At 42.7% G+C, this 12,454-nt stretch overlaps 1 protein-coding gene across 2 annotated transcripts; it reads right to left on the bottom strand.

The window, feature by feature from the left end:
* Positions 1-301: 301 nt before the first annotated feature.
* Positions 302-8,641, bottom strand: scoca (short coiled-coil protein a). Of its 2 annotated transcripts, none has more exons than XM_071917133.2 (4): positions 8,414-8,641; positions 4,261-4,332; positions 3,975-4,055; positions 302-2,539 (listed from the first exon to the last, which is right to left on the bottom strand). In XM_071917133.2, the coding sequence occupies exons 1-4, from the start codon at positions 8,547-8,549 to the stop codon at positions 2,397-2,399; spliced, it is 432 nt and encodes a 143-aa protein (XP_071773234.1). In that variant the 5' UTR covers positions 8,550-8,641; the 3' UTR covers positions 302-2,396. The 2 variants fall into 2 exon arrangements, with proteins under 2 accessions (XP_071773234.1, XP_071773235.1); XM_071917134.2 differs by lacking the exon at positions 8,414-8,641 and adding an exon at positions 6,158-6,264.
* Positions 8,642-12,454: the final 3,813 nt, after the last annotated feature.

Raw genomic sequence — 12,454 nt, 5'->3', positions numbered from 1 at the left:
AGAAGCGTTGAGAAACAGAACGTGAAAAGGGCCTATTCAATTCCAATTCTGTTTCCTTAGAGCTCGGTGCAATTCCAATTCCAACTCCAGGAACTGAGTAAGAATTTACTGTGCATTCTCAATTCAATAAATGAATGGCCCCAACCCTGAAAGATGTGGCAAGTTTCTTCTCATTTTGTCATGAATCTTCTCTATATCAAGGTGCTTATGACATTCTTGACGTGTTCTCTCTCTCGCCCGGTGTCACCCTTGACAGATGACGTAGGATTGTGTAGGTTCACAACAGACCCAGAGAAAGGAGTGAGCTTAAGTTTTTATTAAAACAAAAACATTAAAAGGCAACCTAGTCAAAATGTACAGGGCGTTACACACAAGGCAGTTGTTTTCAGAGGATGTGTGTAGGTAGGGCATATTGAGCATGCCAGAAACACATTGATCAAGGGAATAGGAGTATATTACTGTACAACCATTAAAAATATCAAAATAACTTGCATAAATTACAGGATACAGTGTTATTTGCAGCCTTCCTTAATATTCACAATTCTTCCCTTTTGCAACAGCACCAGAAAGTCACTCTTGATGTATAAACATTTTGATTACTGCTTTTCAGACATCAAATCACTAGATATATCTATTCATTGTGGATAAATTACATATTCCTAATTCAAGTTAGAAACTCCCCTGTAACTTCCATGTTCAGATCACATTCATCTCCTTCGGCCCTCGTCTCATTTTTTTCACCTTCTTATATCCTAATGTTAACAAAGGCAGCTCGGGCCTTTCAGGATACTCCCTCCCACTCTGGAGTACGATGTTGACATCAGCGCATTTTGCTGCTAATACCCAGACAGATTCTTCCAGGCCGGTGGGTGCGGATCAATAGCACTCAAGGCCTCATTACAGCTTTTCTTCTTACAGTTAAAGGGGAAAGCATGTCTGCCTTCCTTCCTCTCAATCCTCTTCCTCCATCTCCTTTTCTCACTTCACCTGGTCTGTTCTGCTACTCTTTGCGATCTTTTGCCGTTAAAAAATAAGGAACCAAATTACAATTTTATGTTGTGTAATTCAGCCATGTGATGGCAGGGCAACATCTACAACCCTACCGTTTTCTTTGTCACAATATTGCATTATGGTTTGGGCCCCAACAATCATTCATACATTGAAAGGGTTGCAAATACTTCTGTTACTGAAAGAAAAACTCCCGTCAGTGTCATAACATATTGTGATTTTAAAAGCAACCATTTTCAAGATAAAAACATCACCGGTGTTAATAAAGACCTACACATCTACCGCACAGTTATTAACACTTAACCCTTTAGTTTCTCTGTGCTGTCACTTACAATATCTTGTTGCTGAGCTCTCAGTGGTACCAATATGAATCTAGTATCCACTTCATGGTGTAATAGTATTTTTAAAAAAGTCTTCAGTAGCTTTAAACAGCCTGCAATCGAGTGATTAATAATTTAATGACATTTCATTAGATATGCAACAACTGTTAGACAAAGAAAGAAAACCGTTCAGGAAGTGTATTACTCATACATGACCATGCGATTCAAATATATTTGTCATTCTCAGTAATACTGTTCAGTTTGCCAGTTTTTAAAGTGGAGGAATGTAGTCATGCTACATGTAGTCATAATGACATCCAAGACCTACCAAAACTCAGATCCAGCTGACGTATAAATACAGTACAACAAACCATAAATAAATAAACCAGTGCTGAAAGGGAGGTTTAGGGTCAAACAGTATTTGCAAATAGTATTTATAGTTTGTTTTTAGCCTTCTTGCGTGCCAGATGGTTGCAGTTTGCCACTTAGAATGACAAAATGAGTGTCAGATAGTTTGGAAAGCAAAGTATTTGAAAAACAGTTAAATGACTGACAACCTGACACATCAGAATTGTCCTGATGCAGTAAACCAGGCAGGTAAAACAAAGGCTAAGGAGTATTTTGCATATACTGTTTGACTCCAGGTCTGATGGAGAGCATGAGAAGGAACTCTAGGTACAAATGACCCTTAACCACTTAATATACAAATTCAGGTTCTCCTGATTTTTTTACTGTTGACCAGTTGAGCTAGAAACCATCTGATCGTGCGCTAGTGGTCGAAGGGTGACCTCTACCTAGTCTGTAGGGTGGAGAGGACGCTGCTGCAAAACAGACCTGGGCCAGACTGCCGTTCAATTAATCAGATACTTCTGAGTCAGCCGGGCGGGCGACCAACGATCGGCTCACACTTTCAGTTCAATTCAATTCGTTTTGACTCAGGTAAGCGAACTCAAACAACTGCAGAAGAGACCCAAGTCTGCTCCGAAGACAAACCCCTCTCCGTGTCTCCGCGGTGGGTTTACTCTGCCCGGTGCTGGCCTGGGACTTCAGGTTTCTCCGGAGCGTTCCTCACTTCCGTTTGCTCTTGGTGTCGGTGGTCTGGAAGACGCTGGAGGCGGACATGAGGTTCTCGATGTACTGACCCAGAACCTGGTTCTCCGACTTCAGCTTCAGGTTCTCCTCCTTGACCGCGTCGACTCGCGCTGACAAGTCTGAAACACATTGAGAATGGAAAGCTGAAAACACAGGATATTACAACCCTACAGGCATAAGGAGTATACAGATATTGAACATCCACGCTGGCCCAGTTATATCCACTTGCCCTTAACGGGAAGTTAATCCAGGTTTCAGAGGTTCTTTTCCATTGTGAAGTTCAAGCTGGCTGATTCAACAGTGAAAGTGGCTGGTGAATTTTGGAGACACTGTGGCCAGGGGGGGAAAGTTTCCTGACCTGGTCTTGCCCTAGTTACCAAACGACCACATAAGCTGTGAAGAAGGCAAATAGCCGTAAAGTCTGCCATCGAATAGCTACATAGTAGAGTTTTCAAGCTGATAGTCTTTTTCAGACAATAGTTCTTCAGTTCCTACTGTTTTCCTCTTACCCAGCCAAATGCTACAAAAAGAATACAGAAAACATTTCTCACTGAAAAAGCTGAATGCTTCGCAGGGCGGTATTAGACTATTAAGAGAGGAGGGAGCCAAAACTGTTTTAAAGAGGTAAAGCCCAAGTAAATCTGTGTGTGTGTGTGTGTGTGTGTGTGTCAATAGTCCACACTGTCCACTTCAGCCAGTGGATAATTTGTGAAGCACAATTTAATGAAATTAAATGGTTCAGTTTTTATTTTTGAAAACCACAATATTTTTCCCCTAAATACAAACTACTGGCTGCTGACATACAGCTAAATGTGACTGTTTCTGCCAAACTTGGTTATCATTCAATGATGTAATTCAGATACAAATCTGAATTCACCTATAGGCTAAACAATGTTTTGTTTTTTTTGTCTGGAACTTATAGTTTCCCAGACTATCATCACTTTTAAGGGCAAAAACTGGCATTTATTAGCTAACGTGAGCTCTGGTCTGTGTGTGTGTGTGTGTGTGTGTGTGTGAGAGAGAGAGAGAGAGAGAGAGAGTGTGTGTGTGTGTGTGTTTTAGTGCGAGAGAGAAAAATGGACCTAGAGAAAGAGCATTAGCACCGGGCTACACCAAGACAGTAGAGTGGAGGAGATAAATGAACAATGGAGAGATAGAAAAAAAAAAGACTTAGAGCGGCAGAAAGGAGAGATGAGATCTGTGTTTTAAAAGTTCAATGCTCAAAAGACCATGAAAGACAGATATGCTGCGGCGACGAGGAGAGAGAACAACTGCAGTGGTTGGGGTTTTATTTTTGTTGAGTTGGTATTAGTGAGGAAAGTACAGAGAGAGAGAGAGAGAGAAATAGAAAGTGTTTCTGTAGACTTTTTTGTAGATGCAGATTCCTCCTGAGCTCCTTCCAGGAACTTTCAGTGTGTGTTGCAGTTTAAGAATGACTCCTGTTCTGTAATTGTTTTTTGGACTGAGGTGGGATGGGGGGCTTTTCTAGCTGTTGGGGCAGTTTTCAAGCAGTGGAGGAAACCCACAGTGTGAAGTGTTGCGTGTGTGTGTTACCTTCCAGTGTGTGCTGAAGTTCCAAAACCTGATTTATGAGCCTCGTCTTCTCCTCCATCTCCACCTGGTTCTCCATGTCTCCTGAAACACACACACACACACACACAACAGTTTTAGAACCACTCCACACACACTCGCAGGGAGAGGCCACACGCTCACGCAGTTTACATGCAATTACAATAAATTATCACATTATTATTACATGATGCATCCATCTCACAAAAGTGCCCTCCTCCTCTCTCTCACACTCACACAAAGAAGCACACACACACACGAGCAGACATACCATCCATGTCGCAGTTCATGGTGAAGAGCTCGTCGTCTTGTTTAGTATACAGGGCTGCAGTTCCACTGTCCGCTGTACAGGACAAATGACAGACAATGTGGGCTCCATAGACAGTCATAGAGAGGAGATGGTACAATCATAACAGAGACTTTAGTCCACCTTAGTATACTGATACAGTGTTTCCTCTGTCTGCATTTAGCAGTGCTGTGACACCACAGCAAGGAAGTTACCAGCACTGCTAGAGAAAATTATAAAGTAAGTGTGGTCCATATGTTTTAGAAGTAATGATTTTATTATGATTAAAAATCATTTTTAGCACTATAACCTCAACTTGAAACATAACCTAGACCCAAACAGTGACAGATATGGAACAAAACTAGAATTATCCCATTACAGAGGGAACACTGATAGTATGATGATTTTGCCAGTCCCTTCTCTCTTCATATAAGGACATACACTGGGGCTATAGTGTGCAAGATATCATGGAAATAGGTGTCAGATCACCAAATGAACACTACAGCACACCAGTATTCATTTGGATTGTCAAAAGAATCACTGACCATTACACTGGTAGGCTATATGCCATGCAAACAGGAAGATGCTATACATATTAAGTTGCTATAGATGCTGTAAATAAAAAGTTGGGTCAATTATGACCTCCAGCCAGTGATCATCATGAGACAAACAGCCACCAAAATAAAACAGTAACCAATTACATTCCCAGAAAAGCACTGATTTATGTTCTTTCCCCTTAAAATAGCCTAGCTTCATATCACTTAAACAGTTTGATACTGGGTAAACAGAGTTTAGATAATGGCAGCGGGGTGGAGCAGACACACCGCACCCAGGCCGACATGGAGCACCAAGCCCAGTGTGATGATGTGGTGTTGTTGCTGCTGACCTGCACAGCTAACGTCACAACGTCCATTATCGGACACACTTTTGCTAGCTCTGGGGACCAATAAGGTCATCAATTTTGTTAGTATATCCACAAACAAACCAGCGATTAACAATATCAAAGTAGTTCTACAAACATACATATGTGGTTCGTTTGTGTAATCTACGACTGTTTTTCCGTTTGGTTGACCACTACCGATGCAACGCAGAAAGCCCAAGTTCTATTATCGGACAGTCAATCCTGTTTGCAGACAGCTAACGTTAACGTTAATGCTGAACGGCCGTTATTTTGACCTTTCCCGGCCAGTCACTTCTCAAAGCTGTCAATTTGCCTTTCTTGTGTAAGTATTTGTTCACAAGTTCGTATTTGGGTTATATCATTTCCCAAAGACACAAGGCTTGAAGCCGAGAGAGACACCGTAAATTGCTCGTCCAACGCTAGCGTAGGCAGATGTGCCCAATCCGATTTCGGTAGCCAGAGATCAAGTCGACTTTGTAGTCCGAAATACGTATGATCGTTACAAAACTTGCCACATGCACCGGCAGACCTGATTAAATGGCGTGGGCTGATCTGTGTGTGGGGATCGTGGTCCACATTTTTTGGAAAAAGGGAAAGAATCACGGCACACGGGGACATGTCCGAACATGGATGCATTTATCGTAGCTAGCTTTGTGGCTAGCCACGCCAACGCAAGTGCCAGTCAACTAACTTAGCTAACTAACATTAGTTTACTTTCAAGTTTAACATTAACTACAACGCTAGCGTTTCACCAGCACCAACCAAACCTTAGGTTTCATACTTAGAAAGGAAACTCCTATACGTTTATACATTTAAAAACCTGACAGATTGGCATCGGCCAGAATGTAGCTAGTAGCTAGCTAGCCTGCTGCTGCTAGCTAGATTGGTTAGTTAGCTTGATGTGGAATAAATGTCAACTCCATCCTCGACTTGCTGAGATTTATTCTGACCGTTCTGTTAAACAAAACGATTCACACTCACCCAAAGCAAGAAAAGTCTAGCGTTACTCCTGTTTTGAGTCACCCTGTAAACACCGAGGCTCTGATGATGGGATCTCACTCACATCAACATCATCATCATCATCATCATCACGACCTCACTGTATGTACTGGGCTACACCTACCGACAGAGGGAGCGACTACTGCACAGACAGCTTTTTAATAACAACCCTGTACTGTATAGATACTAGGATGAACAGTGAAGCTGTGAGCTCTTTCCCTTTGTAATGAGAGAGAGAAAGAGAGAGAGAGACTAAACCTAAACCAGCAGTCTCCCCATGGTCACTTTGAAGCAATGGGCTTCAGATCTTATTACCCCTCTCTCTCTCTCTCTGTCCCTCTCTCTCTCTCTCACTCACACACTCTCACACACACACACACACACACACTGCAGTACTAACAGATGCTCAGGCGTTTCATTCATTCCCCCCGGTAGCAAATCACACACATACACGCAGCCGCAGACAGTCATAGAGCAGCAGTTGGCAAAGCCTGACCAGCCATGTCGTTTCCACCAGGAGCATTGTGTATTTTGTGTTTGTGTGCATGCATGAGTATTTGGATGCACATGTATGTGTGTGTGTGTGTTTGTTTGTGTGTGTCTGTCTGTCCATCTGTCTATGTGCATGCATGAAGTGGTGCTGGTGTGTTTGTTTGTGTGTGTGTGTGTGTGTGTGTGTGTGTGTGTGTGTGTGTGTGTGTGTGTGCGTGTGTGTGTGTGTGGTATGGTTACAGCCTCTGCGCCGCGTAGTTCCTCGCTCTGAGGAGCCCATATGCTGCTGCTTGTTAGCCAAGCCAAACCCTGGGGACACTACTGCTTCAGCCAATACTCTGACCAGTCTACTCTCTCTCTCTCTCTCTCTCTCTCTCTCTCTCTCTCTCTCTCTCTCTCTCTCTCTCTCTCTCACTTGCTCTGTGTGTATGTGTGTGTTCCAAAGAGAAGTCACAAGCTGAGTGTGCCAAAACTATCTTACCCTGACTATCTAATGCAACATTTCTAAATATGTATTTTGCAACTCTCCCTGCCTCTACTCTATTGCAATTATGAGACTGAGCTACTAAGCTACTGTGGGGTGTTTTACAGTTCAGCTGCAGAGGGAAGTTATGGTTTCATAAAAACTCAATCCTGAATCAGGGTTTAGGCCCACCTGTGGTACTGAGCCTGCCTCACTATCACTTTGTTCATGCTTATTTTATATTATTTATGTTTATTCCATTGTATTGAAGACATTCCTTGCTCACAAATGTATAGACTGAGTTGTTGATACAAGGATGAACACTATGTGAGTGCTAACAGTGAGTTTTGAATGTATTTATGTTATCAATAGATTAATAATTTGTACTGAGTTATGATTCTGCATCACCCTGATGAAGGCCATGTAGCTGAAAACATTTGGCAGGATAAATAAAGCACAAAACTAAAAGAGAAGAGAAGAGTGTGCGACTTGAATTTACTTGAATACCTTTTTAGGATTTAGTCAACAAAATGCTTTTCCTTCAACTCAAAAATTGAGTCAAAGGACAACTGGTTTTTGTATGTGTGTGTGTGTGTGTGTGTGTGTGAGTGAGTGTGTGGGGACACACGACTTGTATAAATCAAAAACAAAGCCATGCACCTTTTGTACAAGCCACACCTCAGTCCTGTCACAGCAGAACACACCCACACAATCACTCAGGTTTTACAAGTTGTTTGTTACTGCTTTGGCTGGCTGACTTTGTCTGACTGACTGATTGACCGACAGGCTGTACAGCTAAACGTAAACCCCACCTCTCACCCTCCCTGCACCATGAGTGTGCAGAACGCAAGATCCAGATTAATGAAGCCTCTGTATAGAGAATATATCCTGAAGAAAACACATGTCTCAGCATTAACTACACAAGGATGAAGTAAAATGATTTGGTGGAAGGATGCACTGAAATTTAGAGACATTTTTCCCACAGAGACCAATGGTCACTTGCCACCCTATAGGAGCTTGTTTCATATTTATAACACACCTCAGAACAGAGAGCAAGTCTAGAATCATTTATAACTTATAGAAGATAATTAATGAGTTTGTCAAGGAGGTCTGGTTTGAGGCCCTGGATCAGCGCTCCTACTTTAACAGGCTTGTTATATACGAGGCTGGTTCTGTGGTTTTAATTAGAAAAACTCATGTTTGTTCGCAAAAAAAAAAGAATGACGGTTAACTTAGAATAACAAGCCAGAAAACAGCTGTTAAAGTGTCCCTTGAGGCTTTACCTGTGTCATCTGCCAGAGAGATGTTAGTGAAAGTCCCATCGTCCTCATCCACCTCTCCCTCCATGGCTCCACTCTCCTTTTCTTCTTCCTTCTGTTTTCCTTGTTGTGTTTGTCTCACAGTGTCACATACAGCCATTCATTAGTGCCACGTGCTTTCCAGCTCTTGTCACTCTCTCCCTCTCTCTCTTGAAACTTTGGTCTTTTTATTTCTTTCTCTTCCTCCTTCCTCCTCTCTCTCTCTCTCTCTCTCTCTCTCTCTCTCTGTCCTTTGGCCCTGCCTTCTTGTACGCCCGCTCCAGTCAGGTGTCTCCGTCTCCCTCTGAATCATTCACATCGCCACGGTTACCTGCTCTACCTGACTGGTGGCTCAGATTACAGTGTTGGGGGGGGGGGGGGGGACAGGTCACCATGGCGATTCCTGGATCAAAACACGACACTGCGTGCCCCTGTAAAACTAGCATGGGTCGAAGTTCAAGCTCCAAGCAAAACAGTAAGGGGGAGCCATAAAGAAGACACACACACACCTACACACACACCTCAATGGATGCACACTTGGTCACACATTAACTTGAATGGCGAGAGTGTGTGCTGGTAATGAAGGCAGGTAAATACAGTCAAATACTTTTTTCTTTTCTTTTCTCTCCTGAATCTCAGAAACAGAATCATTACAAAACTGCAAATCAGTTAAACTTTATTGTGAAAAACTACAAAAGCTGACTGCTGTAATATGCATGACAGTCTGGATCTCTCTCTTAACTCTTAGTGTATTTTCACCCTTTAAAACAGAAGCTTCAGTGTCCTGTTGAACTGAAGTGATTGGAGAGGACATGAATGAAAAATGGTTGAATTAGATCTGTGGATGTAGCCTGCCCTCTGGTGGTTAATGTTAATCCTTGCAGATAGGTGACAAGCAAAACGGACTATAACATTTTCCAGCTGGGAGCAGCCCACAGCAGCGAGCAGTGATAGTGGACATTACACACACATACAGGAGTGATCCAGATTTAACAAAGGCTCAGGATCTGTATGCTGTTGTTAAACCACAGTTTTGACAGACGTATTAGATTTCAGAGGGACAGGGTCATAAATTCATAGAGATTATGAGAAAAACATTTTGTCATTTTAAAATAAAGCCTCATGAAAAACAACTATAGAGGAATACCATACAATTATCACAACAAAACTTTAAAATATCTTGCAGCTACTGTAGGTCAAAAATTATAACACAGTAGGAGGTAAAAATACCATTAAGTGCAAAAAGGTCACATAAACTCACTATTGAGTACCACAGTATTGAGAAACACTACAAGTCCCTATAGGTATAATATTCTAATGATTTTTAATTCGGATGCTAGGAAGGAAAACAGAGGGATTCCAACCCGGAGGGCATAAATCCTAATAAATTAAAGAAAGGGAAAATACACTGGTTATTAACCAAGTCTGTGTCTGTCACTGCTTCTATTTACTGAGTAACAGTAATAGATGGCAGTAATGCTACTGTTTAAGAGTTATGTGCTAATAATAGTGGGAAAGTGGTCATAATGATATACAAACAACAGACGGACACACTGGCAGGCAAATAAAATCAGGTATTTAAGTCTAGCCAGCTGAAAATAACTAACGTTGCTCTGTCCAGATAGTATGAATTATAGCAGCATGTGGTTTTGTTGTTTGAAAGACAATGTGTTTGCATCTGCATTTTTCTGTGTGTGGTGTGTGTGTGTGTGTTTGTGTGTGTACATGTGTGTGGTGTGCATAAGTGTGCATACGTGTGTGTGTGTGTGTGTGTGTGTATGTATGCTTATGTATGTTTACATATATTTGTATGTGTGTGTTCATACTCACATACGTGGGTGTGTCTGTGCTTTGGTGTGTGTGTGTGTGTTCACATGAACATAGTTGTGTGTGTGTGTGTGTGTGTGTGTGTGTGTGTGCGCATGCATGTGTGTTTGGACAGGATCCACCGGCCTCATAAAGCCAGGAGGAAACTGACATTTATGGGAGCAATTTCACGGAAAGGGATAGCCGTTAACACGCAATGGTTTGCTGATAATCAAAACCTTACCTTCAGACGCTGCAGCCTGCCGTTGATCAACTCCTTCAGAGCAGTTCTGCTGATCACAGATCAGTTTTATCACTCACATTATAATGAATTAGACTGCCAAGAAAACTTGGCTGGTGACCCTAGAACAGCAGATCAACTCTGAAAGTCTTGATAAACACTCAAAGGCAAGTAGACCCAAAGCAGACCGGGACTGTTTATAGACTGGTGGAGGCTGATGCTTCAGTTTTGAGTGAAGTTCTAATTGAAAGAAAAAGGGGTGTGTGTCTACTAGTGTGTGTGTGTGTGTGTGTGTGTGTGTGTGTGTGTGTGTGTGTGGTGGTCAGCAGTCCAGTGTTATGCTCTAGCACCTGCGTTACTCCTGGCCCCAGAGACAATTTGACCCCTACACAACCTGGATGCAGTCCACTAAAATATACACCATACACACACACACACACAGAGACACATGCACACACACAAACACCATGCACATGTGTCAAACAAATGGTGTTAAATGATTTAGCTTGATTTTATGCATGTAGTGTGAAGGAGGATATATGTTTTTGAGGTTTGCTGAATTGCGGTGTACACTGGCGTGGAGTGAATTAAAGTAGGCCTACTAGTGTTATCTTTGGCATAGGTTGTCATAGTTGGACAGGCTACTGAGGAGTGTGGGCTAACACTAAGGTTACGGGGAAGAGCAGGGCAACCCACCTATGTCTGTGTGTTTAATTTTCTAATGAAATGTTAATAAATAAATTGTACTAAGCTTACTCTGTCTCTGTGTGTGTGTCTTGGGGATTGAAATAGGTGGTGTCAATTGAAGTGGGCCAGTTGCCCTAGAAATCAGAAAAGTGGTGACACATGCACAAAAACACACACACACACACACACACACACACACAGGACACCCTAATGGGGGCCAGAATAAAGGTCACACCCACTGCCTAGCTCAATGGTTCCATTTTCTGCCAGCATCAAGCTGTGTGTGTGGTTTGCATGGTGTGTGTGTGTGTGTGTATGTCTGTCTGTTTGCCCCTCTGCCTTTCTTTCTATTTGTGTATTGAATGCACAACTGTTTGTTTGATCGAAATGTGTTTGTGCAACCAGTGATCTCTATCTCTCCTTTTTCTGTGTGTCTGTGTGTGTGCTGCAGTTACTTGCTGTGCAGTGAAAACTTGGGGGGGGGGGGGACAGAGATAGAGAGAGAGGGGGATAGAGAGAGAGAGATAAAGGAAAGGATGGATAGTGGTGTGACTGTTCTCTCTATGCTCCTCTCTCTCCCCTGTGATAGTCCACAGACCAGATGCCCACTTTGGCACTAATGCTTTGCCAGTGTTATGCTAGGCATGGGGCATGCACACACTCGCCCACACACACACACACACACACACACACACACACACACACACACAGGGAGAAGAAGAGGCTGTAAAAGAGCACTCGTCCATCTGTCCATCTCCCTGCCACAGTGGCACTAAGGACATCAGTGTGTCTGTGTCTCTCTGACCAGCTCTACAGTGTCCTCTCATTGTGTGTGTGTGTGTGTGTGTGTGTGTGTGTGGACGTGCTTCTGTATTTGTGGTATGTGTGTGTGCATGTGTAACAATGAGTCCCACACTGAATCTCTGCGGTTGCACAACAGACTTCAGCAATACAAAGGCGATTAAATCAACCGCAGCCTTTGATATAGATTTTTGTCAGCTGGACAAGTAGCAGGTCAACATCTTAACATGTAAAATTAAAGTTTTTCTTTCTTTAATTGTCTTAAGTCTTCCCATTGAGGCTGACATGACATCTCATCTTTCACCCGCCTCTGTCTCCGTCTCTCCTCCTCCTCCTCCTCCTCCTTACGTTTGCTCGCAGTCTTGATCGCCATAGCAACATGACAGCAACCCCACATGACCTGGATGTTATTCAGCGAAAAAATGTCTAATTGTCTGGAGTGCAAGTCAAGGGGCATAGAGGAAGGCAGAAAGACTGAAAAAGGAAGCATA

The sequence above is a fragment of the Centroberyx gerrardi genome, chromosome 3, assembly GCF_048128805.1.
Source record: "Centroberyx gerrardi isolate f3 chromosome 3, fCenGer3.hap1.cur.20231027, whole genome shotgun sequence".
Lineage (NCBI taxonomy): Eukaryota > Metazoa > Chordata > Actinopteri > Beryciformes > Berycidae > Centroberyx > Centroberyx gerrardi.
This window is presented reverse-complemented; position numbering and strand designations above follow the sequence as displayed.

Bases quoted from the DNA above. Each gene is read 5' to 3' on its own strand.
- scoca (XM_071917133.2), bottom strand. From the start codon at position 8,549: ATGGCTGTATGTGACACTGTGAGACAAACACAACAAGGAAAACAGAAG. The intron at 4,333-8,413 runs GTAAAGCCTCAA...TGTCCTGTACAG, and splicing joins CTCTCTGGCAGATGACACAG to CGGACAGTGGAACTGCAGCC. The intron at 2,540-3,974 runs GTAACACACACA...AATGTGTTTCAG, and splicing joins ACTTCAGCACACACTGGAAG to ACTTGTCAGCGCGAGTCGAC.